This window comes from Ciona robusta, chromosome 5 (genome assembly GCF_009617815.1).
Source record: "Ciona robusta chromosome 5, ASM961781v2".
In the NCBI taxonomy this organism is placed as follows: Eukaryota; Metazoa; Chordata; class Ascidiacea; order Phlebobranchia; family Cionidae; genus Ciona; species Ciona robusta.
Window position 1 is genome coordinate 7,424,085 of NC_143239.1, and position 25,872 is coordinate 7,449,956.

The following is a 25,872-nucleotide window of genomic DNA, read 5'->3' on the forward strand; positions in this document are numbered from 1 at the left end:
GCAGGTGTATTTGTGATGTCATAGTTATCGTGTTTGTTTGCTTAATAATACTCTGCAGTAAAGGCTGTTTACGTCATAATGCAAATACTTCGCGATGAAGCGAAAACGTTGCATGTTCTATAGTTAAAGAAAGTTCATCAAATATATTGGAAGTCGGCATGAGGGAACTCCATTACAACATAAACACCCAACGGTGAGTTTCAAATATTCCAGATTAAATATTTTTATTACGTCACAATACTTTCCAAGAATACATTAATTCGTTACATTATTGTTACGTAACTCGAACTAATATAAGTCACAATCGTCGGCAGTATGACGTCACAGAGCGTTTTATCGTAAACACTAGAAACATGATCGAGTGCGTGAATGGGGAAACAATGAAAATCATCACAATGTAAAAACAAACAACCCATGTGACGTCATTATTCCAATTTACGATTTTGTAAAGTGCTGACTCAGCACCTGTGAAGTGCAACGTCATCAAATAAAGATCATATATTAGTGTAAATAAACAAACGTAGATGAAATGTAAAAGTCGGGTCGGGATATTGGTGATTATGACGTCACAGAACATTAACAATGTGTTCGCGAAATGTAGGTTGAGGTTCTGGAAGGAGAAATCCAGTGTTGCACGTTTCGATTTCCACTCAGTGGTTGCGTATATGACGGAAACAAATATGGCAACACTGAAGCTCATGACTTGGAAGATGGCGGTGGTCACGTGGAACCAACGGAGCGGAGCGGCTAGGATACAAAGAGTTTGGTTAATATTATTTCTATCTTTAAATTTGTTAGCGAAGATCAAATTAATTAAAACAACGGGAAGGAAATAAGAAGCAAGGCGTTATCTATGAAAAAGTTCGATCGTTATTTACTTGATGACAAACAATGCTTGCTTGTGACGTCATCGTCGCTAATAGTGATCGTTGTGACGTCATTTCCGGGGTTGCATTTGTCCGTCTCTGAAGACGTATCAGTGACGTCAGGTCTGTCTGGTGACGTATCGCTAAGGTTTTTAGATTCCGATGACGCATCCATGACGTGGCTTGAACTTGATCGTTGTTTGATATTCATCCGCCCATGCACAGCGGAGAAACACGCGAAGCCGAAATAGATCCCGACCATTATTTGGTTCCAATAAGAAAGATAAAAAAAGAATCGGATTTTATCGTCGTGCGCCGCGAATCTTTCCCCCAACATAGATGTCCAATACACGAAGATGATGACGCGATAAACAATGAACAACTTTGGTGGTAACTGCAATAGTGATGTCATAATAGTTAACGCGGTGGTCGCCATGGTAACAATTAAACCGGATTTCCCGCGTCTGGTCGAAGCCGTGTGAAAAATGAAACCATCACAATAAATACATTGTCACCATATATATATATAGTAAGGTGGGGGAAGATAGGACGCCTTTTTACTCTATTTCCTCGTTCCATTTAATAGTAAAAGAAGAACATTCAAAGAATTATAAAACTTTATCCTCACAACTCCCATAGACCGTGGTTAATTGTTTACACGATCAGGATATTTGGATATTATGTGCTAAAAGTGTCCCATCTTCCCCAACCCTACTATAATGCTAATTTAGTTACGGCCTAAAAATGATACAATATAAACATGACGTATCAGTGATAAATTTAACAATGATAATCATGGCGTAACAATGACAATTGTGACATAACAATAAAATTATAATTATGACGTAACAAACCTTCGAAGTTTGGAAATCCGTTGCCTCGAAGCCCTCGAAACCAAATCTTCGAATTTTTAATTCATTTTTCAACAATCGGCACATATTATGACGTAATAAACAATTATTCTGGACTAAATCTGACTTCGATAGTGACGTAACAATGAGCTTACAATGGTCCACAGACAATGCTCCTTTCTATCGTCACAACTTATATCCTTCCATTAATCGCGAAAACGCGAAACTGACACACCACGTGACCAGCTAACCGACCCCGAGTTACCTGGTTTCCATGGCGACCACCGGTGGATGACAAGTGAGCGGATGTGACGAAATAATTAATTTTAAACAAACCGACATTGTCACATCACACTTGCATTGTCTAATCAACAATCGTTTCGTTTATTACGTCATAATGTCTATTTTGGCTCAGCCTTAAACCGCGGTCCATTGTTTCAATCGCTTTCGCTTTATTTAATGAACTGTTGCGTCATTCATAATAATGGGCAAATATGACGCTTCCTTTGTTTATATATGACGTCATAATGCATCCTCCCGCTAAATTTCCTTTCACAAATTAAGGGCCTTCTGTGACGTAACAACTGTATATTGAGGCATTATGTTTTAACAAAAATCACACAATAAATATGTTTATGATGTCATATACCACTCGTCGAAGCGACTCCACGTTGACTGGTGATGACGTCATCAGCGTTGATACATCGACAAAGTTTGGCCAAAAACTTTTTGGTTTCGCCGCGCATTTTGCTGGGGGGTGGTTAGTTGTTAGTTCTCGTTTATGACGTATATGCTGAATCTTATGAATAAATTAATTCTTGTTCTAATTTCGCTTCAGAATTCTTTAAACCATGTTATTGTTGTCGCTTGTATATCATGTATATGTGTTTTCATTCCAACTTACCCCGACGCAAGATTATAGAACACTGGGTTCATGCATTCACTAAACCTCAGCATTAAGTATTGAACCATGGCGAACCTCCAATCAAAAGCGTTGATGACGTTGTTGCTGATGTTGATGGTAAAACCAGTGTAAAAGTGGAACGCTGTGGTATTGTGATGTCATTAATACGTCTTTATTGCTCCGCCACATTATATAAACAAGCCACCCACCCGTCAATGGAATATATCCGAACAGGAACGAACCGACGATGAGAAAAAGTTGTAAGATGGCTTGTCGATCCTTTTTCTGCCTACGTAATTGTGACGTCATCTTCAGCGATCGACGTGACGTGTGGAGGTTTGGGGAGGATTCGATAATTTGCGACACGCTGGACACCGCGATTGTGTTCTTTATGACGTAACAATCCCCCGGTTTCTTTCTTTGTTTTAGTAACGCAGCGATCGCGATGCTTATCCCAATGATCGCCGCAGCTGGCAGATATAAATAGAAACCGTAAGCGACCTGTACGTATTGTTGCCATGTGGTGAACCAGTAGCTCGACAAGCTGCATGAGGCCCATCTTGCTGAACTCGGGTCGTTAAACCTGTCAATCACGTTCACTGTGTTGAATAGAAAGTGAGGAATAAAACCACCGAGGAAAGTAATCACCCATATACTGGATATCCATATCTGTGGGCAAACGTCATCGTTACGTCATCATGTACGTCACCACATATTTCCAACTTACAGTCATATGCGTTGGTGATATTTGTTTGAACAACGTCGGCCACCTCACTCCAACCAACCGCAAGATGGCGAACGAGAGTATATGGAGGGCGGTAGAAAACGAGGTCCATAAATCAAGTCCCCAATAAAGCTAAGGTTATTACGTCAGTATGGAGTATTGTTATCTATATGACGTCACAAACCCTGCAGAAGAATTCTGGCCACTCAAAATAGTCAAACCCCCACGTGCGGCGGTAGAGGAACAAGATGCTGACGAAACCGGATGTGAGGTCAGAGAAACACATACTTAGCAGGAAAGAATAATATCGGCTCCTAGGTGACATCTAGTGTTAGTTTATATACGAGGATAAGTTAATATAGTTTGGACAACCCATTAGTGACCACTGGGTTGGAGCAATTATGGTTAAGTGTCTTGCCCAAGGACACATACGCCCACAATGGTAGCAGAGTTGGGCCTCGAACCCATAACATTTTGACATTAATGCGATCACTTAACCAAAATGTTAAAACACACAACAATCGCCACCCACAATGGTGGTGACTACTAGCGCCATCTACCGACTTACTTAAGATGTCTTGATGTCTTTATAACGGCGATTGTGACCGAATTTGCACAAACTCCAAATGCAAAGAAAGTTGAAATGAAGACTGTACTCGCTATCACCCAAGCGTCGGTGTATGGACGAATGTATGTTCTAAAATGATGCAGTGTTTCGTCACAATGAGGTGCATTGTTACGTCATGATACATCATTGTTAACTCACCCGTTGGTGACGACCACCGGTGTCGCTGTAACCTCCGCCATCTTTAACTTTGAACTTTGATTAAATTCTAGAATATAACACAGCCCTCTGTTATACACGTAACAACCAACTTCTCGAATACCTGGAGCGTAAACAAACCTCGCTTATATAGTCGCCACATGGATTCTAAAATTCCCATTATTTAGCTTCCTGTATATAACGTCATAATGCAAGTTACATATTGCGATGCAGCGCCTTCTTTATGACGCAACACACGACTTACAGGTACCGTGCAACAATCACGTAATTTGAGAATTTCGTAACAAACTTTCGAGGAAGTGAAACTGACGTCACATTCTTCCTTATAAAAATCACAATTCAATATTCTAGAATCGATTTTAATATTGACGTCATAATGGGTTAAAAAAGAGATTGTTTGGTCACAATTGATTATTGTGCAAATATTTTTTACATACTCGATTTTGATTGGTTGATATTTTATCACTTTCTATGACGCAACAAAAGTAGTGAAGAGTATTTGTGACGTAATAATACTAGAAACTCTGGAATTGCTTACTTTTATTACGGCATAAAGAACTTCATTGGGGAGAAAATAATTTCCGCATGAACCGTGGTGTGAATAAATATAAGACGCGCGCGTTTCGCGATTGTTTCATTTTCTCACTGGTGTTGACGTCATTGTTACGTATTTCTACCAGTTTATTAATATTACGTCATCATGGTAAGTTTAAGTTAAATAATTAGTTACTTAATATTATTTATTAATTATATTTCAGCCTCCAAGGGGTGGGTCAAAGTTGAACAATCACATCAACTATCGCATGCGATGTATTTTACAGGTGGGTGGGTTATATGGGATATTTAATGCTGGCGAATAATCTGCTCCAACCCCATGTCAGTATTGCACCGGTTTAACTTTTTCTTTTTAAATCCTGTTTAATTTGTATGCTAAAACTGATATTTTATTTGCAATTTTCCATAAGTAGTTTTTACCCGTAGCGTGTTTTGACCAAAGTTAGTATAGACCAAGTTAGGAAACGGATTGTAAAACAACGAGTCTTGTTATCCATTGTCGCGCGTCTATGACGTCATAGACGCCACCATTATGGAGCCCACGGAATAGCATTTTATCATTGCTGGGTCTGTTTTTCGTTTAAATATTGCGATTTTTTAAAAACTAAGCACTTCTGCGCGTAAAAATGGCTTTCTACTAATGTTATATCTTATCACAATAATAAACCTCACAAAAATAATCAACTTTTATTGAACACTCAATCGATTAAAGAGTAAAAAAACAGAAAATATCAAGTTTACTAACCAAAATCAAAAAAGAACATGTTTAAAATATAAAAATACAAACAAAAACGCATAACATTACCATAAACTGTTGTATCTAGCTGCAGTTTTGCATGTAAATTGCCGTGATTTTACTTTTTGGCTCACATACTTAACACGTATACCCGGCAACGAAACTTAAGGTATCTGTGTAAAATTTGCCTAATATCGAAGTGACATTGAGAAAAACAATACTAAGTTACTATTTTTGGTCCTATGCTTGAATTAGTAAGCTACCTTTTCTGCGTTACGGGTCTTTATGAAATCGGAAAACGCGAACACCTTATCTGCTAGTACTTAAGCAGTTTGGAGCTGCATGTCCACTCATGTTGGGTTATAAATGTAGTAAAGAATGGCTCTGTAGATTCGTAGGTATGATCATATACTATTATGTAAACTAAGCTGATTTCTGCTAGTTTTAATCGCCAACGTAAAGTACCCTGTTAAACCACACTGTACGCCGAAAACCAGTCAAAATATTAATTTACTTCACATTAATTTCTAGATTTAATATTATATAACAAGATTTATATTAGAAATTATATTTTAAACGTTAAAACAATCGCTATACGTGTTTTCTAGCTTTGTATCGCTTACAAGAACTAAATGAAAACATGCCGACCATGCATTTGTATAGGCGATTCACGCTCTGTGGGCTCCGTAATGGCGGACACGAGCGGCGTTTCCTAACTTGGTCTATACTAACTTTGGTTTTGACGACTGTCGTTTTGCTGCTAATTCTCTTGTTTTAATTAATCTGATCTTAAAGATTTAAATAACAAATATGTCGTAACCGCTTCAGGATGGCCGTGTTTTTATCGGAACGTTTAAAGCGTTCGACAAACATATGAATCTGATCCTTGTCGACTGCGATGAGTTCCGTCGTGTACGACCAAAGAAAGGAGCGACAGACCGTGAAGAGAAACGGACACTAGGTCTCGTACTTTTACGAGGAGAACATCTCGTTTCGATGTCAGTTGAAGGTCCCCCGCCGTCCGGGGTAAGATGGGTTGTGGGCACTTCAACTTTAGTGATTTAATTGTTGTAACACTTTATTTATATTAAGTTGTTAGGAAATCATAGCTTTAGGTTTATTGTTTTAAACTAAAACATAAAATGCAGTGGCATTCGGTAAACTTCAATTTTATATTGTCATAATATTGCTGATAAAACTTCTTAAAATTAAAACCTAGAATTTAGTGAATAAAGTTTGAAAGAATATTAAAAAGCCAATCTGACTTTTCCTATAATATCTTCGCACTACATTATTGAAGATGTTTTTTTCTTTAGAAATTTTTTAAGGGGTTAACTCCAACTGACCATGTATATATTGTTTCTATAGAAAGGAATGGGTGTTCCTGGCGGTATCACTAGAGGGCCTGGCCAAGGTCGAGCGGCTGGGAGGGGCATGGGGGGCCCGGGGGGTCCAGCCCCTGGGTTGCATGGTCCCATGCATGGTGTCGGGGGTCCACCGCCGGGGTCAATGGCCCCACAACGTGGTGGGTTCGGCCCTCCCCCAGGTATGAGGGGCCCACCCCCAGGTATGGGAAGGGGGGGCTTTGGTCGAGGGTTCGGATACTGAGGGTCACATGCCCCCCGTCGAGCTGCGAGCAGGAGGTCTGTTAACCAGGCCTCGAATTCCTTTTTTCAGCGGAATTTTTCGGCGAAAATTTGTCTGACTTTTTTTATCGTGAGTAAAATAAAATTGAAATGAAAATAAGTTGTATTAAACACAAACACAATATATATATATAGAGTAGCAGCGGTTAGTCGAGTCCGAACTCCAGATCTTCGTTCGTGATGTCTTGTATAAGTATCCGTTGTGGGGATTCCCCGACATAATTATCTTTCAAAACCTCAGTCACCGGACGAACCTTGGAATAAACCTCGTTAAACGATGACATCATAATAGAACAACACTCACCCCCGAGTGGCCGATATTTTCCTCGATGTCGATTTCTTCGAGGTCGGGAAGGTCATCGAGGTCAAAGGTCACGTCAGAGGTGTCTAAACATAGAAATCCAATATTATTCAGAGGAAATGTTTTAAAATGAGATGCTTACGTATTGTGATGTCATCATCTGCCTTTGTTTGTTCTATTGTGATGTCATCATCTACCTTTGTTTGTTCTATTGTGATGTCATCATCTGCTTTTCTTTGTTCTAATGTGATGTCATCATCTGCCTTTGTTTGTTCTATTGTGATGTCATCATTTTTCTTTCTTTGTTCTAATGTGATGTCATCGTTTTCTTTTGTTTGTTCTATTGTGATGTCATCACCAGTCATGGTTGGTTTGATTATGACATCACTATTTGATTCCTGATCCATTATTACATCACAATCAAACATTGGGACGGGGGTGACCTCCGATTCCACTGAAACAAAAGTTTTAGAAACATTTCAATAAACAAACCAACTCCTACGTTTATTTCCATCTTTTTCTCTTCGTTCCTCGGCCTGCTTGCGAATATTGTACAAATATTCGACACTTTGTTGAATTTTGATTCGTTCCTTATTTACCCAACGTTGTCGCTCGGCTCGCTCAGCGTCGTGACCCCCTGTGTGCCACGCCTCAGCGCATGCACGATCACGGGGGAATACCGGTCTGCAACGATTGTTACGTCACTTACACCCAATGTTTAATTATGACATCATAACCACCTGTCATCCAAATACGTCAACTCTTTCAATCGAACAATCAAATTTTTGCGATAAAATCTAATTTTCTTGACGACAGGATTTCCCATTAGGTTAAGAACTCTCTGTTGGATGAAAGTAACTTGTGATAATTCAATGTTGTATAATATGGTTTAAATCCAAACCAACACAAGACACTATTAATTAAAATCCTTGGAGAATATGGCAAACCACAAGCCAACCCACCAGCCCCTTCATTCGTTCAAACACCCCGATCGTCCCCGGGTCTTCGATCCTGTTGTACGACACGTCAAGCACCGTAATCTCGTCGCAACTTGTAAGGTGTTCTAGCGCCTCCGGTGTTGAGATACAATTATGAGCGAGCTGTAAACTTTCAAGTCGGGGAAGACAAGCTGGGGTAAGATGGGTGGTTAGTGGGGTAAGATGGGTTGGGGTTAATTAACTTTGTACGAACATAAGTTTTCAACTTTGATGAGTTGGTTGTTAGAAAGATTCAACACGCGAAGGTCTTGCAGCTTTTCCAGGTTCTCGATCTTTTCAATCAAGTTTTGTTGGAGATAAAGACATCTGTTGGTTATAATGGTTATTATGACATCCACGCATAATACGTTGTTATGACATCACAATAGTCACCTTAATTGAACATTATGATCAAGGTTTTCTATCTTACGCAACCCGTTAACCTCCAACCAAATACATTTAAGTCCAACGTATTCTTCCAAATTCTCAATTCTCCACCAACCTGGATGTATATAAGGGGCAACACTGTGTATGAATGTCAATATATAAGGGGCAACACTGTATATGAATGTCAATATATAAGGGGCAACACTGTGTATGAATGTCAATTAATAAGGGGCAACACTGTGTATGAATGTCAATTAATAAGGGGCAACATTTTATATTCCAATGACTTTTCCAAGGGGTAAATATCATTAGGCGCATCTACCATCAGACAATAAATCAACATGGAGTGAAACGATGATAGAGTAACTTATGACATCATAATCACCTTTATAATGTAAATAAATATTATCGTTCAAATACGGCGTCGAATAAAGTTTGTTCTTTTTACAAATTTGCTTCAACGCAGCTTTTGTCATCCTGTTAAAATATCGACCAATCAGAATCAAGTTTCAAATTCAAACCGACTAATCACAACCTTGGATATTTTGACATTTCTTTTTCCTCGTTTTCCCGCTTTTTCTTTTCCTCCATCGTTTCCACGGCAACCACAATACACCTGTCAATCAAACTTTAGTTTTCAACGAACAACAACATAGAAATCTTACTTTTCTTCAGACTTTTCCGCTTGAATGACTTCGGACTTTTCTGCATGAACGACTTCCATATATTCTACAAAAAAACATGTCACAAACCACATTATGACATCACAATGAAAATACAAACCAACTTTTGTCGATTTTATTTCCGGATCTTTTTGCTCGGTCGCCTCCTTACTGACACCAAGTGGCTTGTTAACCTCAACAGCGCTCTACTCATAGAAACAACATTAATGTTTGTTAAATAAACCAAAGTAAATATTTTACTTTCGATAACTTCGCTCGTTCCGACATTTCCGAAACAAAATCTTCGATTGTTCGCGTCGAGCGTTGTTGTTTTAATGCATCTGTAATTATGATGTCATAGTATTACTTGTGACATCATTGATGACATCACACCCACCTATTCTACGTTGCGCGACCTTGCTCGGGTCCAACCTCCAACCCGGGTAAAGTTCCTCCAGTGTTGCCATGTCGATTCCCGACCTTGAGGCTGCGGGGATTAAACAACACTGATAAATTTACATCCGGCAACACTGATAAATACATCCGGCAACACTGATAAATACATCCGGCAACACTGATAAATACATCCAGCAACACTGCACCACAAACTTACCTTCCGATAATTCTTCAACATCCTGTTTCTCCTGGAATATAAAGAAGGGGTTACTAAAGGTCAAAGGTAACTACAGGTCAAAGGTAACTACAGGTTGAAGGTAACTACAGGTTGAAGGTAACTACAGGTTGAAGGTAACTACAGGTTGAAAGTAACAAAAGGTCAAAGGTTACTAAAGGTCAAACCTCGATAGTGGAAACGGATCCCGTTGTTGATGCTACCTCCGATTCTTCATCCATTGTTTCGTCATAATCGTCGTCGTTCGTTTCTTTTTTATTTTCCTAAAAGTTTTCAAAATTTATTCGACGCAAAATTCTTAACATTTTACAACTTTACCAAATTAGGTGTTGTGATGGGTGAATCCCCCGATGCGATATCATCCGGCAGTTCAACAATTAACGGCATTCTACCAACCTAACCCTGCATAACATAGACACAACATTAACATTGGGATGAATATTTTATGACAGCAATCGGTAAAACTTGGTCGGGGTTAAACACGAGATACTCGCTGTGGCCGGTGGTCCACGACGGATGCCCTAATATGGAATCGTCCGATAATCGACCCTGGGTAAGGATAGAGTTGGAGCCCTCCGGTGGCGAAACACGACATGAATCTTTTGTCGTCACCGTTTGCGTTCTGCCAAGCGCAACCTTGGCAACAAGAACAGCCCCGGGTGGCGAGAACCTTGTGGCCGCTCGTGCGTGACGCGTAAAATGAAGACCCCGCCCAAAACAACCCCCCACAAAGTCAAATTCGGAAAACCCCGATTTTAATATTTTGTCAAAGTTGTCGCTGTTTCCTGATTGGTCAGGAGAATAATACAAGTTTGTCACAATGTCACGGTCCAACGAGCTTTCCATAGAATTGTTGAAGCTTTTAATCACATGGTTTGGAACAGAAGCGATTATGACATCATCAACACTTGTTGTTTGAACGGAGGTTCCTCGGAAATTGAATTCCTCCCCATCCATGTTTGTGATGAAACAATGCCTCAATTCATTCACCAACAAACACTCATTGTCCTCGTTCGAAGTAAAATCCTCGGCCGATGAATCAATCTGATGGTCGAGGTCGTCAACGGCAACTCGGATGTTTTCCAACCTGGGGGGAAGTTATGGGGATTGTTTTGAATGAATTTATTACAGAAAGAAAGTTCTAATCTACATCCAAAAGATAAAAAAATAGCGATACGATTTATTTGATAAAGGAGCTTTACATAAAATGTATAAAATGAAACCTCTTCCTCAATTCTTCTTCTTTCCTCGTAACCCCTGAGTCACGAGCGAGCTCTAAGTCTGCTTGGAGTCTACTGATGACATCATCCTGCATGCTCGCTCGTGCTCGAAGACGAACAATTTCTCGTCGCAATCGATGGAACAACGAGGCTTGTGATTGGTACACCTGTCAATCACAACATCACAATCAACATTATATTGTTGCCAGTAGAAAACAAAAAAACAACGAAAATCCTCCACAACCAACTTACATTCAAACTTCTCTCACGCCACATCGTCAACTCAAGTTCCATTTCTTTGAGGTCAAGGTCGGTTGTTTCGTTCGTTGCTCCGTACGAGGGCAAGTAACACATTCGCTTGCAGTTCAACCAAGCGTCGCCGATATTCGAGTATTGACTGTTTAGTATCACGTCGTCGGTAAAACCTGGGGGGTGTAAGTTGGTTATCCTGGCGTGGCTGGTAAAAGACAGTCTTTATAACATAGATGTTCTGTTACATACACCTTGTGCCCGTCCACAACAGTGGCAGCGACAAGCTTTGAATCAGTAACCTCTGGAATAGAAGCGAGCACTTAGCTAATTGTGCCACGGCTTGAGAAATAACCTTATTATGACATAACAATACATTGTTATGATGTAACAATACAAACCTTGTTTTTCAAAGAAATCCACCGCATTATGATCAGCATTGACCAGTATGACATCATAACCACCAGTGATTGTTGCATCATGTAATTGTTTCATCATAAAACCCCCCACCCCAACCCCCCGATACTTTTTCCTCACCCCAACGAGGGTAAGTTGCAACACCTGTTGTCCCGGCTTCTCATAGGACCGTTCGAAAGTTGAACAACCAATCAAACGATGTTCCACACCTGCATACGTCAGCGATCATTAAGTTCAGATCAACCCTGTTTGAATCTTTGAACACTTTAGCAAAGATCAGATTAGTTGAAACAACAAATAGAAGGGAATTAACAGCAAAACAACATTCGTTAAAACACCCTCTGGGTAAAAACTACTTGAGTAAAAAAGTTGAATATTTACCGAGATGTTTCCGATATTCATCCGCCTCATCTATTTTTTTCTCGTATAATCTACGAATACAATGTTGATGACATCACACACTATGATGACATCACAATACCCACTGTACAAGATGTTCTTTTCTTGTTTGAACTTCCGCAAGAAACCCAGGAATCCCGGAAACGAAATCGTCGTCAAAATCTTCGTCCTCATCAGAAGATTCGTCGTCGCTGAAGATGTTTGGGGCGTCGTCTGTGGGTGAGGGGGGTGTGTTATTGGTGGGGGGGGGCATACAGCATAGATATATATAGGAATGAACCTGGGAATATTATAAATATTATCATGGTCAATATAAACAACATTTTGTTCGTTGATTATTAAAATAATGAAACCTCACGGTTGGCTATCTGGTAACCTGACGAACATAGAAATAACATACCACTGTCATTATTTGCATCGTTGGGTGTTTGATTGACGTTTGTTGCGATTCTTTTGTGCGTTGTTTTCATGAGATGTTGTAATGTTTGTTCCTCGTCACGAAGCATCAACAAAGTTCGCGACCATTTCCCGCACATTGTTGGGTAGATAATGTCATCTGTGACCTCACTGAGGGTAACTCCATATAAGGATGCCGCGACATGAAGCAAATCGGTGTTTGGAACTCCGGGTATTATCTGTTTATAGGATGTTTATGTAGTTTTGTTAACATTATCACAAAACTTACTTTTTCATAATTCTTGTGACCTCCTTTCAACAAACGTTCAAAGTCGACGATGATTGGACAAACTTTGATGCCTACGTCATCTTCTACGTCACAATGTTTCTTGTTAAATGTAACAAACGGCAATCGTAGAACGACGGGAGTTGACATGATCTACAATCACCCCCCAACAATGGAGATTCGAAATCGCGTCGTTTCTATGGTAACCAACTGTCTCGGTAGGTGGCGCTGTTGATGATTGTTTTCGCGGGGAGCGCGGTTCGTCTGTTTCGTCACAATCACTTCGAGCAAGACGCGATCAGTCGGTGTGGCGGATAGTTGAATGTCGCGGTCGACGCGATTTTCGATTGTTAAACGAGATTAGTTTGTAGATTAATGTGTCATAGTGATTTAGTTACTAAAGAAATAACTAATGATAAATATTCACCCGCCATAATATCCGCGGAACAACATTATTTACTCAGATGTAAATTTATTAACACTATGTGTATTACGTCATAATTACGACGAGGTGCACGTGATTAATTATTAAGTCGGTCATGTGATAATCGATGATTGTGACGTCACAGATGTTCCATTTTATAACGTAATCTAAGATTATTTGTTACGGATGAGTAATTATATTGTGACCTCATAGAGAAGCATATGACGTAACAGTATGTCATTGTCTTGGTTAGTTGGTGTTTGTGATGTCATAGAAGGACAGCTTAGTGTTAGTCATTGTTTAAACAATCGTTTATATTCCAGAAGTATAGCATAACAATGTTAAAGAATCGCGATACATCGTCGAACCCGTACCGTGTTCCCCCCCAACCAACATCAACATGGGTGAAAGTTGCCATCGGTATTTTATTTGTAGCCGTGTTGGCGCTGATGGCTACTGTAGTTTATCTAAGTGAGTTACTGTATAGGATGTTTATGATAATATTATTAAATATCTTTATACCAAACATTAACGAATAATAATGTTGTTTAACAATCGATGTTTCTTGTTGAACCACCCAACTTTGTGGTGGATAATGTTAAACGAATCCACCACTGGTGGTTGTTCTGTTATATTAATGTAACGTACATTTACCGTAAGTTACGATTTATAACTGAGTGGTTTATATTAATTTAAACAATTAATATTGTAATGGCCTGGTTAATAATATTAAACAATTACGATTGTTCTTTTATTGTTGAGCTTATTTGTCCGGTTCTATTACGTCATCGAGGCATCGATTGTTCATCGACCCGATCACGAATTTTACTTTTTTATCTTTGACATTGATCGTTTCGCGAATCGATTCAACATTTTAAACAAAGACGTTTTTAACAAGGTGTATTGTGACGTCACGAACCCTTATTATTGTTCGCATTCTACTAATTATTAAAAATCTACAAGTCACGTGGTAAATTCAATTAGTGACGTAATAATCCATAACCGCTACAGAGACTTTGGCACACTGTCGCGTTTTGTTTATTAATGTACTGTGACGTCATAATGGTTATTTTCCCGAAATCTTTGATAACTTAATTTTCGTTCTAATGCACAAGACGCCTTCTACCTAATGAATAATTCATCCCATCAATAATTCATGCTCACCCCCCCCAAGTGCATTATTCAATTCATTTTATTCTCGCTGCCCAGATGTTGCAGAATATACGGCTTTGTCTCGCTGTGTTTATATTGTACGTTGGGTTTAGCGGCCACGTTTTCATTTGAAACTTAAGTTCTAGTAGTTTTTACCCATAGCGTGTTTTAACGACTGTCGTTTTGCTGTTAAATCCCTTCTCTTCGTTGTTTTAATTAATTTAATCTTCGCTATAGAATTCAAAGAGATAAAAACAATTTTATTCCTGTTAAAATTTTTAATATTTTGCAGCTGTTATAATGCAGAGCATGTGCGCCACCACGTGTCCTGTGAACAATGAACCCAGCAGCCGCAAGGTGGCGGTGGTGGACAAAGCCGTGATCATGGCGGACCAGGGGTCAGGAGGTCAAAGTGGGAACAAGAATATTCGACAGTTGGTGAACAGGATCGATCGCATCGGAGAAGCTGTATCGCGGATACAAAATGACGTCACAGAGCTGGATTCTTATTGCAGGTGTTACGTCACAAACACGATTGTTACACTCCGCCACGTAGCGATCGATATTTAATTTAAACTTTCCAATACTACGTCATGTTCGATAAATTAATGTCACTCGGATGGATTGCATCTAACACAGATTTATTGAACGTTCATTGATTATGACGTCACAGGCAGCTTTTCTAATTAAGTTTACATCAATCCTGTGTTACGTCACAATAAACTCTTTTCTTACGTCACAGAACCTTGAGATCACGTGATGGCGCCCCCACGCGAAGCTCTTCACCACTTTCACCGAAAGATGTCGCTGTGTTGCAGAAAATCCCCAAACTCGAAACTTTTACTAGAGGTCGCTGTAATAATTAATTTAGTTTATTAATTAATGAAGCTTAAACTTATTTATTCGTTTACCGCGTATGGGTGTTTGTTCAATGACGTAACAATACCATTGTTTACAGGTCTTGACGCGAAGTTAACCCGATATATGACGCAACAACAACATATTTGTGACGAACACCATTATAGATACGGGTTGTATTGTTACGTCGTAGTGGAGGCGAGTCTCAGCCAATCAGAGGCAAGGAATGGTTGCGTCACAAACTTCGGTAATGACGCAACATTAGCCATTGTAAAAGATCAATTAACGCAAAATTTCATTTCCACAAAACTTCCAAACCTTGTTCATTCTTATTGGATCGGCCTCGACCGAGTCCCAGCCGGACAATCTATGACGTCACCAGCCCCATCCTCGGTTCGGAACGGTGTATTCGAATACTCGGATGGCACCCGAGTCCAACGTCACGTGTGGCAGATGTGGTTACCTAGGTCTGACGTAGATGGGAATTCCCCGACTGGTAATTGCGCTTCGATGACGTATGACCACGTGACGTCAGAATGGCGATGGCGTGAACAAGATTGTTCGGCCAGGTTGAATTATATTTGTCAATATTTTATTATGTCATAATGGACACAACCGCTAGATGGCGCATGGTGAATAATGCTGGACATTATACGTCACTTCCTGAACAATGACGTCATATACTTGTAATATGATATCTATGTTTATTTTATTTCTTTTGTAAATATTTATTTCAGATGTTGTCACAATAAAACAAAGTATGACGTATTTATATTTCGTTGTGACGTACAATAGAATGTTTATTGTGACGTCCCAGAGTGGATTTTTGAGATTACATTGTCCAGATGTTCGCAATACCTCTGCAGCGTTTAGCGACGCGCGCGATGATCTAACAGTTAAACAATGGGTTTTCCGTTTGTATTAGGTTGTTAAAATATATTCTATTTCATTAAATTAAGCTATTTTTTTGTCAACACTGCGAACGATTTTATATCTGGCAACCTTGCTTCTCGCATGACTGATTTCATAGAAATGTTAAAGTTTTCGGAAGAAGTTTCGGCTTTGAGGAAAAAGTTTCTGAGGATATTTTTAGTTTTGTTGATTTGGATAATTTGGTCGTTGAGTCGTTGCGTGAAGTGACATGTTTGTTTGTAGTGAAGTCTATTTAATATAATTTGATTAAAAAGTTGTTTTATGTTTTATTAAATTTCAGGCGAAGTGAAAGTTTTTGGATTTTTAATAAAGTTATTCAAATACACAGTATGGCAACTCATGGAAATGGTCCCAATAAATCTACGGATTCGGGACCAGCACTACCAGGTCTGAGTTCTTAATTAATTGAAACTTTTTGATTGTTAGTTATTCATCAAAACATATTTTAATCTTTCCAATTCGATAAAATATTTTCGCCGAACATTTTGTTAATTATCAAAAAGTGTATTGTCTGCTTAGCAAGTAATTAAAACTTCATGGAAATCTCATTAAGTTGTTATTTCAAAGTTTACGCCGAATACAACAAAACGCTTGCATTGAAAGTTTATGATTTTTATAAATTGTTGTTTTGTTGTTAATTTTCTTCTTGTTCTTTAATAATTTGATATTCGCGAATTTCTTCAAATAAATCAATTAAAATTGATGGGCAAATGTTGGATTTATGATATAACAAGTTTATATAAATCATTTATATGTCTAGAATATATAAGTGACGATAGTTTTTAATATTTCTATGTTTTCAATTCAGTTCGAAGAAGAAAAAAAAACAACAAATTAAAAGTTCGTATTGATCCTCCCGAGCAAACCGTGAGTGTTTATAATGTTTTTATTTATACTATTTTTCACTAATGTATATATATGTTGTTTCTATGTATAGTTATTTATTAAAATTTATTTTTATATATATTGTTTCAACAGTTATTATCAAACAGTTATAATGTTTCCATGAATAATATTTCTATCACTCCAGCCAAAAGTTCCGATCGTTCCGCACAAACCACAATCGAGGATGAACATAAATGGGCAAGACATCGATATTCGCGCTGATGATCTGACTATAGTTGAAGAGTTAGGACGAGGGGCGTATGGGGTCGTCGATAAGGTGGGTGGGTGTGGTCCTGGGTGTGTCCCTGTGATATATGTTGTTGCTGCCGTATTAAGCGCGGATAAAATCTTCTGGCAATTGTTTGGGCCGACGTTTCATCTGAGATGTACAAGCCAACAATGGTAGCAGCGTCAAGCTTTTAAATTTTGGGTTATCATTAGTTTGGGTTATCATTAGCTTCAAGACAAGCGATAACTAGTGTTGTATGGTCCAATACTAAGCAATAACTAGTGTTGTATGGTCCAATACTAAGCAATAACTAGTGTTGTATGGTCCAATACTAAGCAATAGGTTAAAAACTGAAACTTCACAACAGATGAAACACAAATCTACCGAAACGATAATCGCGGTTAAACGGATCCGTGCCACCTTGAACACACAAGAACAGAAACGACTTCTGATGGATCTCGATGTCTCGATGAGATCGGTTGATTGTGATTATACAGTGCGTTGGTATCGCTGTCATACTTATATCAACTGTTGTTTTGTTGCTATTCAATGTTTTATTTAATTTGATTTTCGCTATTTTGTTCGAGACATAAATCATCTATTATGACATCACAGGTCACTTTCTACGGGGCGCTTTTCCGACAAGGAGACGTTTGGATTTGCATGGAAGTGATGGACACCTCTCTCGATCAGTTTTATAAAAAGGTTGGTCATGTGCTCCCTGTCGAGTTATACACCTCGTGCTCCCTGTCTAGTTATACACCTTGTGCTCACTATCGAGTTATACACCTCATGCTCGCTGTCAAGTTATATACACCTCGTGCTTACTGTCGAGTTATACACCTCGTGCTCGCTGTCAAGTTATACACCTCGTGCTCACTGTCGAGTTATACACCTCATGCTCGCTGTCGAGTTATACACCTCGTGCTCACTGTCAAGTTATAACATGGGTGTCTTCTTATACAGCAGACACACATGGTGTATTCATACACCTCATGATCTCTGTCGAGTTGTAACATGGGTGTCTTCTTATACACTATACACACCTGGTGTATTCATACACCTCATGCTCACTGTCAGGTTATAACATGGGTGTCTTCTTATACACCAGGCACACATGGTGCATTCATACACCTCATGCTCACTGTCAAGTTATAACATGGGTGTCTTCTTATACAGCAGACACACATGGTGTATTCATACACCTCATGCTCACTGTCAAGTTACAACATGGGTGTCTTCTTATACACCAGGCACACATGGTGCATTCATACACCTCATGCTCACTGTCAAGTTATAACATGGGTGTCTTCTTATACACTATACACACCTGGTGTATTCATACACCTCATGCTCACTGTCAGGTTATAACATGGGTGTCTTATACACTAGACACACATGGTGTATTCATACACCTCATGCTCACTGTCAAGTTATAACATGGGTGTCTTCTTATACACCAGACACACATGGTGCATTCATACACCTCATGCTCACTGTCGAGTTATAACATGGGTGTCTTCTTATACACCAAACACACATGGTGCATTCATACACCTCATGCTCACTGTCAAGTTATAACATGGGTGTCATCTTATACACCAGACACACATGGTGTATTCATACACCTCATGCTCACTGTCAAGTTATAACATGGGTGTCTTCTTATACACCAGACACACATAATGTATTCATACACCTCATGCTCACTGTCAAGTTATAACATGAGTACCGTCTTGTAGACCAGACACACATGGTGTATTCATACACCTCGTGCTCACTGTCAGGTTATAACATGGGTGTCTTCTTATACACCAGACACACATGGTGTATTCATATACCTCATGCTCATCGTGTGTGTTTGGTTTTGGTTGATTGACAGGTGTGTTTGATTGACGTTTGTGTTTGATTGACAGGTTTTGGTTGGTTGACGGGTTGTGTTTGATTAACAGGTTTTGGTTGATTGACGGGTTGTGTTTGATTGACAGGTTATGTTTGATTGACAGGTTGTGTTTGATTGACAGGTTGTGTTTGATTGACAGGTTATGTTTGATTGACAGCTGACAGGTTTTGTTTGATTGATAGGTTGTGTTTGATTGACAGGTGAAGGACCGTGGTTTAAAGACGGGTGAGGACGTGTTGGGAATAATAGCGGTGTCCATCGTTAAAGCACTTCGGTATTTACAAGAAACTCTCCACGTCATTCATCGGGATGTTAAACCTTCCAATGTATTGTTGAACAAGAATGGTGAGTGTGACGTCATAATAAGTTTACTATATGATGTCATATTGTTTATTATGATGACATTAATCCATTGTTCATTGTCACGTAATAATCACTATTGTAATCTTCACACGTAACAATAAGTCCTTGATTAATGGAACGCGATTTATCTGTGTGTAGCATTGTTACATCATAACCACTTCCGACGCGCGCTTGCGGTATCGCGGTTGTGACGTCACAATGGTGTTCGTCTGTTACGTAAGCGCGCTCGCGGCGAAGTTCGCGCGTCGTTTGTTTATCGTCCATTGTCTCCTATTGTTACTTGTATAGGTCGATTGTTTGATGAATTAATGATCATGACGAAATATTTAATGAATTAACGATTATGATGTAATAAGGCCAGGTAAAGTTGTGCGACTTTGGAATTAGCGGACAACTCGTCGACTCGCTCGCCAAAACCATTGACGCTGGATGCAAACCTTATATGGCGCCCGAACGCATCGACCCTGCTCAAAACCAACAAGGATATGACGTCAAGAGTGACGTATGGAGTCTTGGGATTACCATGATAGAAGTCGCCACCGGGGATTTCCCCTACGACACCTGGCGGAATCCATTTCAACAATTAAAACAGGTTTGTATAGATATCTTATAAACATAGATATCTTGTAACTTATTCATTCTCGCGTGGCACTTACGAGTTACCACGTATAACATATACACCATAAACCATTTGTAGTAGTTATAACACATACACACTATAGGTAGTAGAAGATCCTTCCCCCAAACTTCCAGCCAACACCTTCTCGCTCGAACTCGACGACTTTTGTCGATGTTGTTTAAACAAAGATCCGTCGAAACGCCCAAACTACAGGGAACTTGAAGATCATGTGTTTGTACAGAAACATCTTCATGAGGACGTTCGCAGTATTTCTTCTTTCATAACTCTTATTCTTGAGTGACTATGACGTCATATAGGACCCGATTGTGACGTGTTTGTCGATTATGACGTCGTGGTTACGTCGTAATAGTCAATTGTTATGTCAGCATTAAGATTGTGACTTTAAACATGTTATTGTTGCCATGCCAACCCGTGACGTAACATCTATGACGTCATATACCTTGTGCAATTGTTAACCACTCGTAACATCTCGTGACGTCACTTAACTTTTGTGCCTTAATAAATAATTTAAAAAGTTTTCATTTCCGTTGTGGTTGGTTACTACTCGCGTTTTGAAAGATTCGAAAATATTTTGTTAGATTTTCTTGTTTATTTTTTTAATTAAAGGTAGTTAAAATAAAAACACGCCATAATTATTACGTCATCTATTGTTGGTTTCTATGTTCGATTCAGGTCTTATCTGTTTTAAGAGAAATAATTTCCATCGAAGCGCCATTGATTCAAGATTGTGACGTAACAATAGTGAAGCGAAATCTGGAAGATTTGTAAACAGTTAAAAGTTGGTCAGCTTATTGTTGTATAACATGCATGTTATTGACAACGTTAAGTTTTAATTCCAGCTGTAAATATTTAAACATCGGCAGCGCGCACGAGGCAAAATGTTGTTCAAAGTACATTCTCTAATTATTGTTTCTTTTCAATATTTTAATTCTTGGTGTTTTATCAACAGTGCTACGGGAAACAAAGAAGGAAGAAACGATTTAAAATATTTCATTTGTTTCGTGAAATAAATTTGATTTATTGACAAATTTTAATCTAGGTGGATATATCCCCTCCAAGTGGTCATGGATGCAGGGTTTTTCCGAGGCACGAGTACGGACCAAGACAATCGCTTCGCGAATAAACAAAAGAAACTCTTAAAGTCAATGAAGTTTGCGGACGGGCTGGGTGTAAAAGTTGACATGCGTAAGATACAGTTGGACACAATCAAACCATGGATATCTAAACGAATCACAGAAATGTTGGGTTTCGAGGATGACGTCGTTATTGCTTTCGTTTACAACAGTCTTGAAGAACAATTTCCCGATCCTAAAGTTTTGCAAATTAATCTAACCGGGTTTCTGAACGGGAAAAACTCCCGGATATTCCTGGGTGAGTTGTGGGAGCATCTTGCGTCGGCGCAAGACAACGACATGGGGATCCCACAAGTTTTTCTCGAGGAAAAAAAAGAAGAAATTCGGAAACGACAAATCGAGTTGGAAGAAATGGAAAAGTTGAAAGAAGTTGAAGAAAGAAGATCGAGATCAAAGTCCAAGGAGAGAAAGAAGGAACACAAGAAAAAGGATAAAAAGAAATCCGAGCGTCATTATCGTCGGAGGTCACGGTCAAGGTCACCGAGGTCGCGACATTCAAAGTCAAATAAATCTCCGAAACGATGAACGCTAGGGGGAGATGAAGGGATATTTCGTTCTTGAATTTCTGTTTATTACATCACAATAAACTTTGTTTTCACTCAAAGTTTTGTATGTTGAGTTTAAAAATAAACAACAGATTTCAAACTTGGTTTGTGGATAAAATAATGGTTAACTCTCTGGGATATATGTAACTTGTTTAAACTTACATGGCGGGGCAATTGTTATTAATACATATGTGGCTTTGGGTGTGATTGTCTTCATATGGTGAACAATTTGGACAACCTACACTGGGTTGTTAAGTGTCTGGCCCAAGAACGTACGCCCACAATAGTAGCAGCGTCCAGTCAGAGTTGGCTGAACCCCCTGACACCAACGTTGCTCCAACCGATTAGTGGTCAGGGAATTTACACCCAACACCCTGTACTTAAAACATGGGGTGGAATTTACACCCTGTACTTTAAACATGGGGTGGAATTCACACCCAACACCCTGTACTTTAAACATGGGGTGGAATTAACACCCAACACCTTGTGCTTTAAACATGGGGTGGAATTAACACCCAACACCCTGTACATTAAACATGGGGAGGAATTTACACCCAACACCCTGTACTTAAAACATGGGGTGGAATTTACACCCAACACCCTGTACTTTAAACATGGGGAGGAATTTACACCCAACACCCTGTACTTTAAACATGGGGTGGAATTAACACCCAACACCCTGTACTTTAAACATGGGGTGAAACTTACACCCAACACCTTGTGCTTTAAACATGTGGTGGAATTAACACCCAACACCCTGTACTTTAAACATGTGGTGGAATTAACACCCAACACCCTGTACTTTAAACATGGGGTGGAATTAACACCCAACACCCTGTACTTTAAACATGGGGTGGAATTTACACCCAACACCCTGTACTTTAAACATGTGGTGAAATTTACCCCCAACACCCTGTACTTTAAACATGGGGTGAAACTTACACCCAACACCTTGTGCTTTAAACATGTGGTGGAATTAACACCCAACACCCTGTACTTTAAACATGTGGTGGAATTAACACCCAACACCCTGTACTTTAAACATGGGGTGGAATTAACACCCAACACCCTGTACTTTAAACATGGGGTGGAATTTACACCCAACACCCTGTACATTAAACATGGGGTGAAACTTACACCCAACACCTTGTGCTTTAAACATGTGGTGGAATTAACACCCAACACCCTGTACTTTAAACATGTGGTGGAATTAACACCCAACACCCTGTACTTTAAACATGGGGTGGAATTTACACCCAACACCCTGTACTTTAAACATGGGGTGGAATTAACACCCAACACCCTGTACTTTAAACATGTGGTGGAATTTACACCCAACACCCTGTACTTTAAACATGGGGTGGAATTAACACCCAACACCCTGTACTTTAAACATGTGGTGGAATTAACACCCAACACCCTGTACTTTAAACATGGGGTGGAATTTACACCCAACACCCTGTACTTTAAACATGGGGTGGAATTTACACCCAACACCCTGTACTTTAAACATGTGGTGGAATTAACACCCAACCACTGAGCTATACATATAACTAGAGAGCGCGACTCAATCACACTCAATGGCAGCAGTGAGCGAAAATAGGACACGCTTGAGTGATTCAGTTTGAGCCCCAATTTAGACAGCGGGAAAGGCAGTTTGTGTAGATATAGTCGAAAGAAAGTAAGTATAAGCAGTTTTTCTTCGTTTTAAAGATTTAAATAGTAAAGTAAATGCGTTACTTTTTAATGGCTAAGCACATGGCCGGTTTACATTACCGCTTTTTCGCGCTAAGTGGTAAAATTAAAGTAGTTCATGTATGTTAGGAATTAATGTGTGTAAAGAGTTTTTAATTTAAAATTGCAGGATTGACTAAACAAATGTAACCAGTAACTATTACACTATATAGGTAAAATTGATAAATATTTAATAGAAGATGTGGTTAAATTACGAACTGTTTTGAAGATACTGTTTAACAACTGCTATAAATTAATAATGTAATTACTTGATGTCTTAAGTGTAAAAATAAACCACAATTTGTATGCCATTTACCTTACTAGTAACTTAGTAAGTAGTTATATACACCAGATTAGCCATAACTTGCAATCAATAAACTCTTGTTCTTCTTTACAGAACCCCAACCAATACAACAAAGCCAAGTTTTCCGACAAAAGAAACCGATTTTAAAAGCTTAAAAATAAACTTTTCGAGCTGCTAAAAGAGACTTCCAAAACAATATATTAATACATTGTGATGTGTAATGACAACACAAAACTCTAGTTCTTCTATTTCTAATGCACAGTATTTTACACAATGACATTGTTTCGCATTGCTAATTTTCTTATCTTTTCTGTCTTTATTTTCAAAATATCAGTGACTGACATTATCTTATAAATGTGAAAGAAATAAACATGAAAAACATGAAGTGAATTGTATGTGTGTTAAAAAAGGATTTTTTTTTGTTTCCGACTCTTCCTGTAATGGGTTGTTTAACCAGTATTGCTGGTTATTCAATGGGAAAATGTAATTTGGAACTTGGTAAAAAAATACAAAAGAATATAGATCGGCTAAGTCTTGTTAAAATAAAACTAAAGAAAAATCACGAAGACTGGAAAATAAATTTTAACATTAAAAGAAGCAATTGGTGCAATAAAGAAAAATATTATGATTAGTGAGAATTGTGCTAATATGCTGCAGAAAAATTTTGGTGAAGTGCCAAAATAAATTTTTAAAAGGATAGTTTTAAATCCGGAATGGGAAAAGTTTATCCGAAAGAATTGAAGGCATTTGCACTTATGCTTCAGTTTTATTCAACAAAAGCCTAGCTTCATGTTCGTTCGACGATGTTTCGGATTAGCTCTGCCTCATCCAGCACAAATTCGGAAGTGGTATACGAAGGTCTCAGCTGAATCAGGTTTTACTGAGATTGCATTTGTAGCTATAAAAGCCAAAGCTACATCCACACAACCACACAACAACCAGTCATGGGATGCTACAAAATACAGAGGGTTTGTTGATCTTGGTGAGATAATGAATTGGATGACTCATCTCCTGTAGCCAAAGAAGCTCTTGTATTAATGGCTTTGGGTGTCAATCAGTCTTGGAAAGTTCCGCTTGGATACTTTTTTGTTGTTGGTCTTTCTGAAGAGGGGCGTGCAAATATAGTTAAAGTTTACATGGTTTACTAAATGCCAAATGGAATAGCATATGCAGTACTACAAAATATAAATTTATTGAAATGGTTCAGATGCCTGGACTCACACATGTTCGACTGTACTGTTACAGATAACTATGTTTTTGGTTTAGTCAAATTAATTGCAAAAAATACTGCAGTATTCGCCTTCACCATCTGGGAAAAAATTTACAGCAAAGACGTGTGGGCACAAAATAAGAAAACAACTTATGAAGAGCATACTTTTTCAAAACCAATTAGTTCCAACTCAAGTTCTTCTGTTTGACTTTTTTCTTTGATTTTTCTTCTTTTTTTATTGAAAATCTTTGTAAATACACCAAATTTCCATTTTCAATACAGATTCGTGAATGATTTTAACAGCATCAAGCATACTATTACTCGTAAACACAAAAAATCAATCAGCGCACACCTCTCAACGTTGCTATGATGCTACGTATGGGGACAAAACGTGTGCAGTCAAGCGTGCCCAAATGGCGACATAAAATTTGCCAATGGCGCTATCTAGTTATATATATGATATCTATGCACCCAACACCCTGTACTTTAAACATGGGGTGGAATTTACACCCAACACCTTGTGCTTTAAACACGTATTTGCCGAAAAGACCAAAGCTTTCGTGAAAAT

At 38.8% G+C, this 25,872-nt stretch overlaps 8 protein-coding genes and 1 long non-coding RNA gene across 11 annotated transcripts; 4 read left to right on the forward strand and 5 right to left on the reverse strand.

Moving 5' to 3' along the window:
* Positions 1-37: 37 nt before the first annotated feature.
* LOC149736211 (uncharacterized) lies at positions 38-1,927 on the reverse strand. Its single transcript, XM_089879087.1, has 3 exons — positions 1,721-1,927; positions 879-1,260; positions 38-747 (listed from the first exon to the last, which is right to left on the reverse strand). The coding sequence occupies exons 1-3, from the start codon at positions 1,802-1,804 to the stop codon at positions 299-301; spliced, it is 915 nt and encodes a 304-aa protein (XP_089735213.1). The 5' UTR covers positions 1,805-1,927; the 3' UTR covers positions 38-298.
* Positions 1,928-2,285: 358 nt separating this feature from the next.
* Positions 2,286-4,311, reverse strand: LOC149736212 (uncharacterized). The gene is made up of 7 exons (XM_089879071.1): positions 4,112-4,311; positions 3,914-4,042; positions 3,530-3,659; positions 3,349-3,477; positions 2,831-3,290; positions 2,622-2,763; positions 2,286-2,467 (listed from the first exon to the last, which is right to left on the reverse strand). The coding sequence occupies exons 1-7, from the start codon at positions 4,150-4,152 to the stop codon at positions 2,359-2,361; spliced, it is 1,140 nt and encodes a 379-aa protein (XP_089735197.1). The 5' UTR covers positions 4,153-4,311; the 3' UTR covers positions 2,286-2,358.
* A 364-nt stretch (positions 4,312-4,675) lies between these two features.
* Positions 4,676-7,166, forward strand: LOC149736213 (small nuclear ribonucleoprotein-associated protein B-like). The gene is made up of 4 exons (XM_089879100.1): positions 4,676-4,832; positions 4,888-4,950; positions 6,249-6,446; positions 6,789-7,166. The coding sequence occupies exons 1-4, from the start codon at positions 4,830-4,832 to the stop codon at positions 7,026-7,028; spliced, it is 504 nt and encodes a 167-aa protein (XP_089735226.1). The 5' UTR covers positions 4,676-4,829; the 3' UTR covers positions 7,029-7,166.
* Positions 7,152-10,475, reverse strand: LOC149736214 (uncharacterized). 2 transcript variants are annotated; one of them, XM_089879046.1, is made up of 18 exons: positions 10,343-10,475; positions 10,192-10,287; positions 10,007-10,037; positions 9,791-9,880; positions 9,655-9,734; positions 9,515-9,599; positions 9,397-9,460; positions 9,267-9,347; positions 9,117-9,208; positions 8,738-8,846; positions 8,559-8,671; positions 8,330-8,496; positions 8,108-8,208; positions 7,870-8,051; positions 7,565-7,821; positions 7,510-7,531; positions 7,371-7,453; positions 7,152-7,320 (listed from the first exon to the last, which is right to left on the reverse strand). In XM_089879046.1, the coding sequence occupies exons 1-18, from the start codon at positions 10,409-10,411 to the stop codon at positions 7,213-7,215; spliced, it is 1,830 nt and encodes a 609-aa protein (XP_089735172.1). In that variant the 5' UTR covers positions 10,412-10,475; the 3' UTR covers positions 7,152-7,212. The 2 variants fall into 2 exon arrangements, with proteins under 2 accessions (XP_089735172.1, XP_089735171.1); XM_089879045.1 differs by having other exon boundaries at positions 7,510-7,821.
* On the reverse strand, positions 10,427-13,300 carry LOC149736215 (uncharacterized). The gene is made up of 8 exons (XM_089879050.1): positions 12,995-13,300; positions 12,710-12,944; positions 12,396-12,522; positions 12,292-12,341; positions 11,895-12,119; positions 11,497-11,669; positions 11,248-11,411; positions 10,427-11,111 (listed from the first exon to the last, which is right to left on the reverse strand). The coding sequence occupies exons 1-8, from the start codon at positions 13,139-13,141 to the stop codon at positions 10,448-10,450; spliced, it is 1,785 nt and encodes a 594-aa protein (XP_089735176.1). The 5' UTR covers positions 13,142-13,300; the 3' UTR covers positions 10,427-10,447.
* Positions 13,301-13,641: 341 nt separating this feature from the next.
* LOC149736216 (uncharacterized) lies at positions 13,642-16,193 on the forward strand. Its single transcript, XM_089879084.1, has 4 exons — positions 13,642-13,886; positions 14,860-15,082; positions 15,310-15,416; positions 15,526-16,193. Exons 1-4 carry the CDS (start codon positions 13,754-13,756, stop codon positions 16,029-16,031), a joined length of 969 nt encoding a protein of 322 aa, XP_089735210.1. The 5' UTR covers positions 13,642-13,753; the 3' UTR covers positions 16,032-16,193.
* Positions 16,194-16,465: 272 nt separating this feature from the next.
* Positions 16,466-20,899, forward strand: LOC149736217 (dual specificity mitogen-activated protein kinase kinase 6-like). The gene is made up of 8 exons (XM_089879079.1): positions 16,466-16,745; positions 17,167-17,225; positions 17,389-17,520; positions 17,840-17,968; positions 18,088-18,177; positions 19,576-19,720; positions 20,095-20,330; positions 20,461-20,899. The coding sequence occupies exons 1-8, from the start codon at positions 16,688-16,690 to the stop codon at positions 20,656-20,658; spliced, it is 1,047 nt and encodes a 348-aa protein (XP_089735205.1). The 5' UTR covers positions 16,466-16,687; the 3' UTR covers positions 20,659-20,899.
* Positions 20,900-21,095: 196 nt separating this feature from the next.
* On the forward strand, positions 21,096-24,484 carry LOC149736218 (serine/arginine repetitive matrix protein 1-like). 2 transcript variants are annotated; one of them, XM_089879059.1, is made up of 3 exons: positions 21,096-21,268; positions 21,328-23,737; positions 24,188-24,484. In XM_089879059.1, the coding sequence occupies exon 2, from the start codon at positions 21,443-21,445 to the stop codon at positions 22,034-22,036; it is 594 nt and encodes a 197-aa protein (XP_089735185.1). In that variant the 5' UTR covers positions 21,096-21,268; positions 21,328-21,442; the 3' UTR covers positions 22,037-23,737; positions 24,188-24,484. The 2 variants fall into 2 exon arrangements, with proteins under 2 accessions (XP_089735185.1, XP_089735184.1); XM_089879058.1 differs by lacking the exon at positions 21,096-21,268 and having other exon boundaries at positions 22,032-23,737.
* A 127-nt stretch (positions 24,485-24,611) lies between these two features.
* Positions 24,612-25,781, reverse strand: LOC149736219 (uncharacterized). The gene is made up of 2 exons (XR_016385100.1): positions 25,470-25,781; positions 24,612-25,195 (listed from the first exon to the last, which is right to left on the reverse strand). It is a non-coding gene; the product is annotated as an uncharacterized LOC149736219 (long non-coding RNA).
* Positions 25,782-25,872: the final 91 nt, after the last annotated feature.

Coding starts and splice junctions, on each gene's coding strand:
- LOC149736211 (XM_089879087.1), bottom strand. CDS start 1,804: ATGTGCCGATTGTTGAAAAATGAATTAAAAATTCGAAGATTTGGTTTC. Junction 1,261..1,720: donor CGGATTTCCAAACTTCGAAG/GTTTGTTACGTC, acceptor TCACTATTGCAG/TTACCACCAAAGTTGTTCAT. Junction 748..878: donor CAAGCATTGTTTGTCATCAA/GTAAATAACGAT, acceptor TTTGTATCCTAG/CCGCTCCGCTCCGTTGGTTC.
- LOC149736212 (XM_089879071.1), bottom strand. CDS start 4,152: ATGGCGGAGGTTACAGCGACACCGGTGGTCGTCACCAACGG. Junction 4,043..4,111: donor CCGGTGGTCGTCACCAACGG/GTGAGTTAACAA, acceptor GCATCATTTTAG/AACATACATTCGTCCATACA. Junction 3,478..3,529: donor GGCCAGAATTCTTCTGCAGG/GTTTGTGACGTC, acceptor TAATAACCTTAG/CTTTATTGGGGACTTGATTT.
- LOC149736213 (XM_089879100.1), top strand. Junction 4,951..6,248: donor GCATGCGATGTATTTTACAG/GTGGGTGGGTTA, acceptor TAACCGCTTCAG/GATGGCCGTGTTTTTATCGG. Junction 6,447..6,788: donor AAGGTCCCCCGCCGTCCGGG/GTAAGATGGGTT, acceptor TTGTTTCTATAG/AAAGGAATGGGTGTTCCTGG.
- LOC149736214 (XM_089879045.1), bottom strand. CDS start 10,411: ATGCCGTTAATTGTTGAACTGCCGGATGATATCGCATCGGGGGATTCA. Junction 8,209..8,329: donor TTGAACGAATGAAGGGGCTG/GTGGGTTGGCTT, acceptor TTCATCCAACAG/AGAGTTCTTAACCTAATGGG. Junction 7,454..7,509: donor AGATGATGACATCACAATAC/GTAAGCATCTCA, acceptor TTCTATGTTTAG/ACACCTCTGACGTGACCTTT.
- LOC149736215 (XM_089879050.1), bottom strand. CDS start 13,141: ATGTCAACTCCCGTCGTTCTACGATTGCCGTTTGTTACATTTAACAAG. Junction 12,342..12,395: donor AGAAAAGAACATCTTGTACA/GTGGGTATTGTG, acceptor TTGTATTCGTAG/ATTATACGAGAAAAAAATAG. Junction 12,120..12,291: donor TGAATATCGGAAACATCTCG/GTAAATATTCAA, acceptor TGACGTATGCAG/GTGTGGAACATCGTTTGATT.
- LOC149736216 (XM_089879084.1), top strand. CDS start 13,754: ATGTTAAAGAATCGCGATACATCGTCGAACCCGTACCGTGTTCCCCCC. Junction 15,083..15,309: donor GAGCTGGATTCTTATTGCAG/GTGTTACGTCAC, acceptor CTTACGTCACAG/AACCTTGAGATCACGTGATG. Junction 15,417..15,525: donor ACTCGAAACTTTTACTAGAG/GTCGCTGTAATA, acceptor CATTGTTTACAG/GTCTTGACGCGAAGTTAACC.
- LOC149736217 (XM_089879079.1), top strand. CDS start 16,688: ATGGCAACTCATGGAAATGGTCCCAATAAATCTACGGATTCGGGACCA. Junction 16,746..17,166: donor TTCGGGACCAGCACTACCAG/GTCTGAGTTCTT, acceptor TTTTCAATTCAG/TTCGAAGAAGAAAAAAAAAC. Junction 17,226..17,388: donor TTGATCCTCCCGAGCAAACC/GTGAGTGTTTAT, acceptor CTATCACTCCAG/CCAAAAGTTCCGATCGTTCC.
- LOC149736218 (XM_089879058.1), top strand. CDS start 22,274: ATGGTGAACAATTTGGACAACCTACACTGGGTTGTTAAGTGTCTGGCC.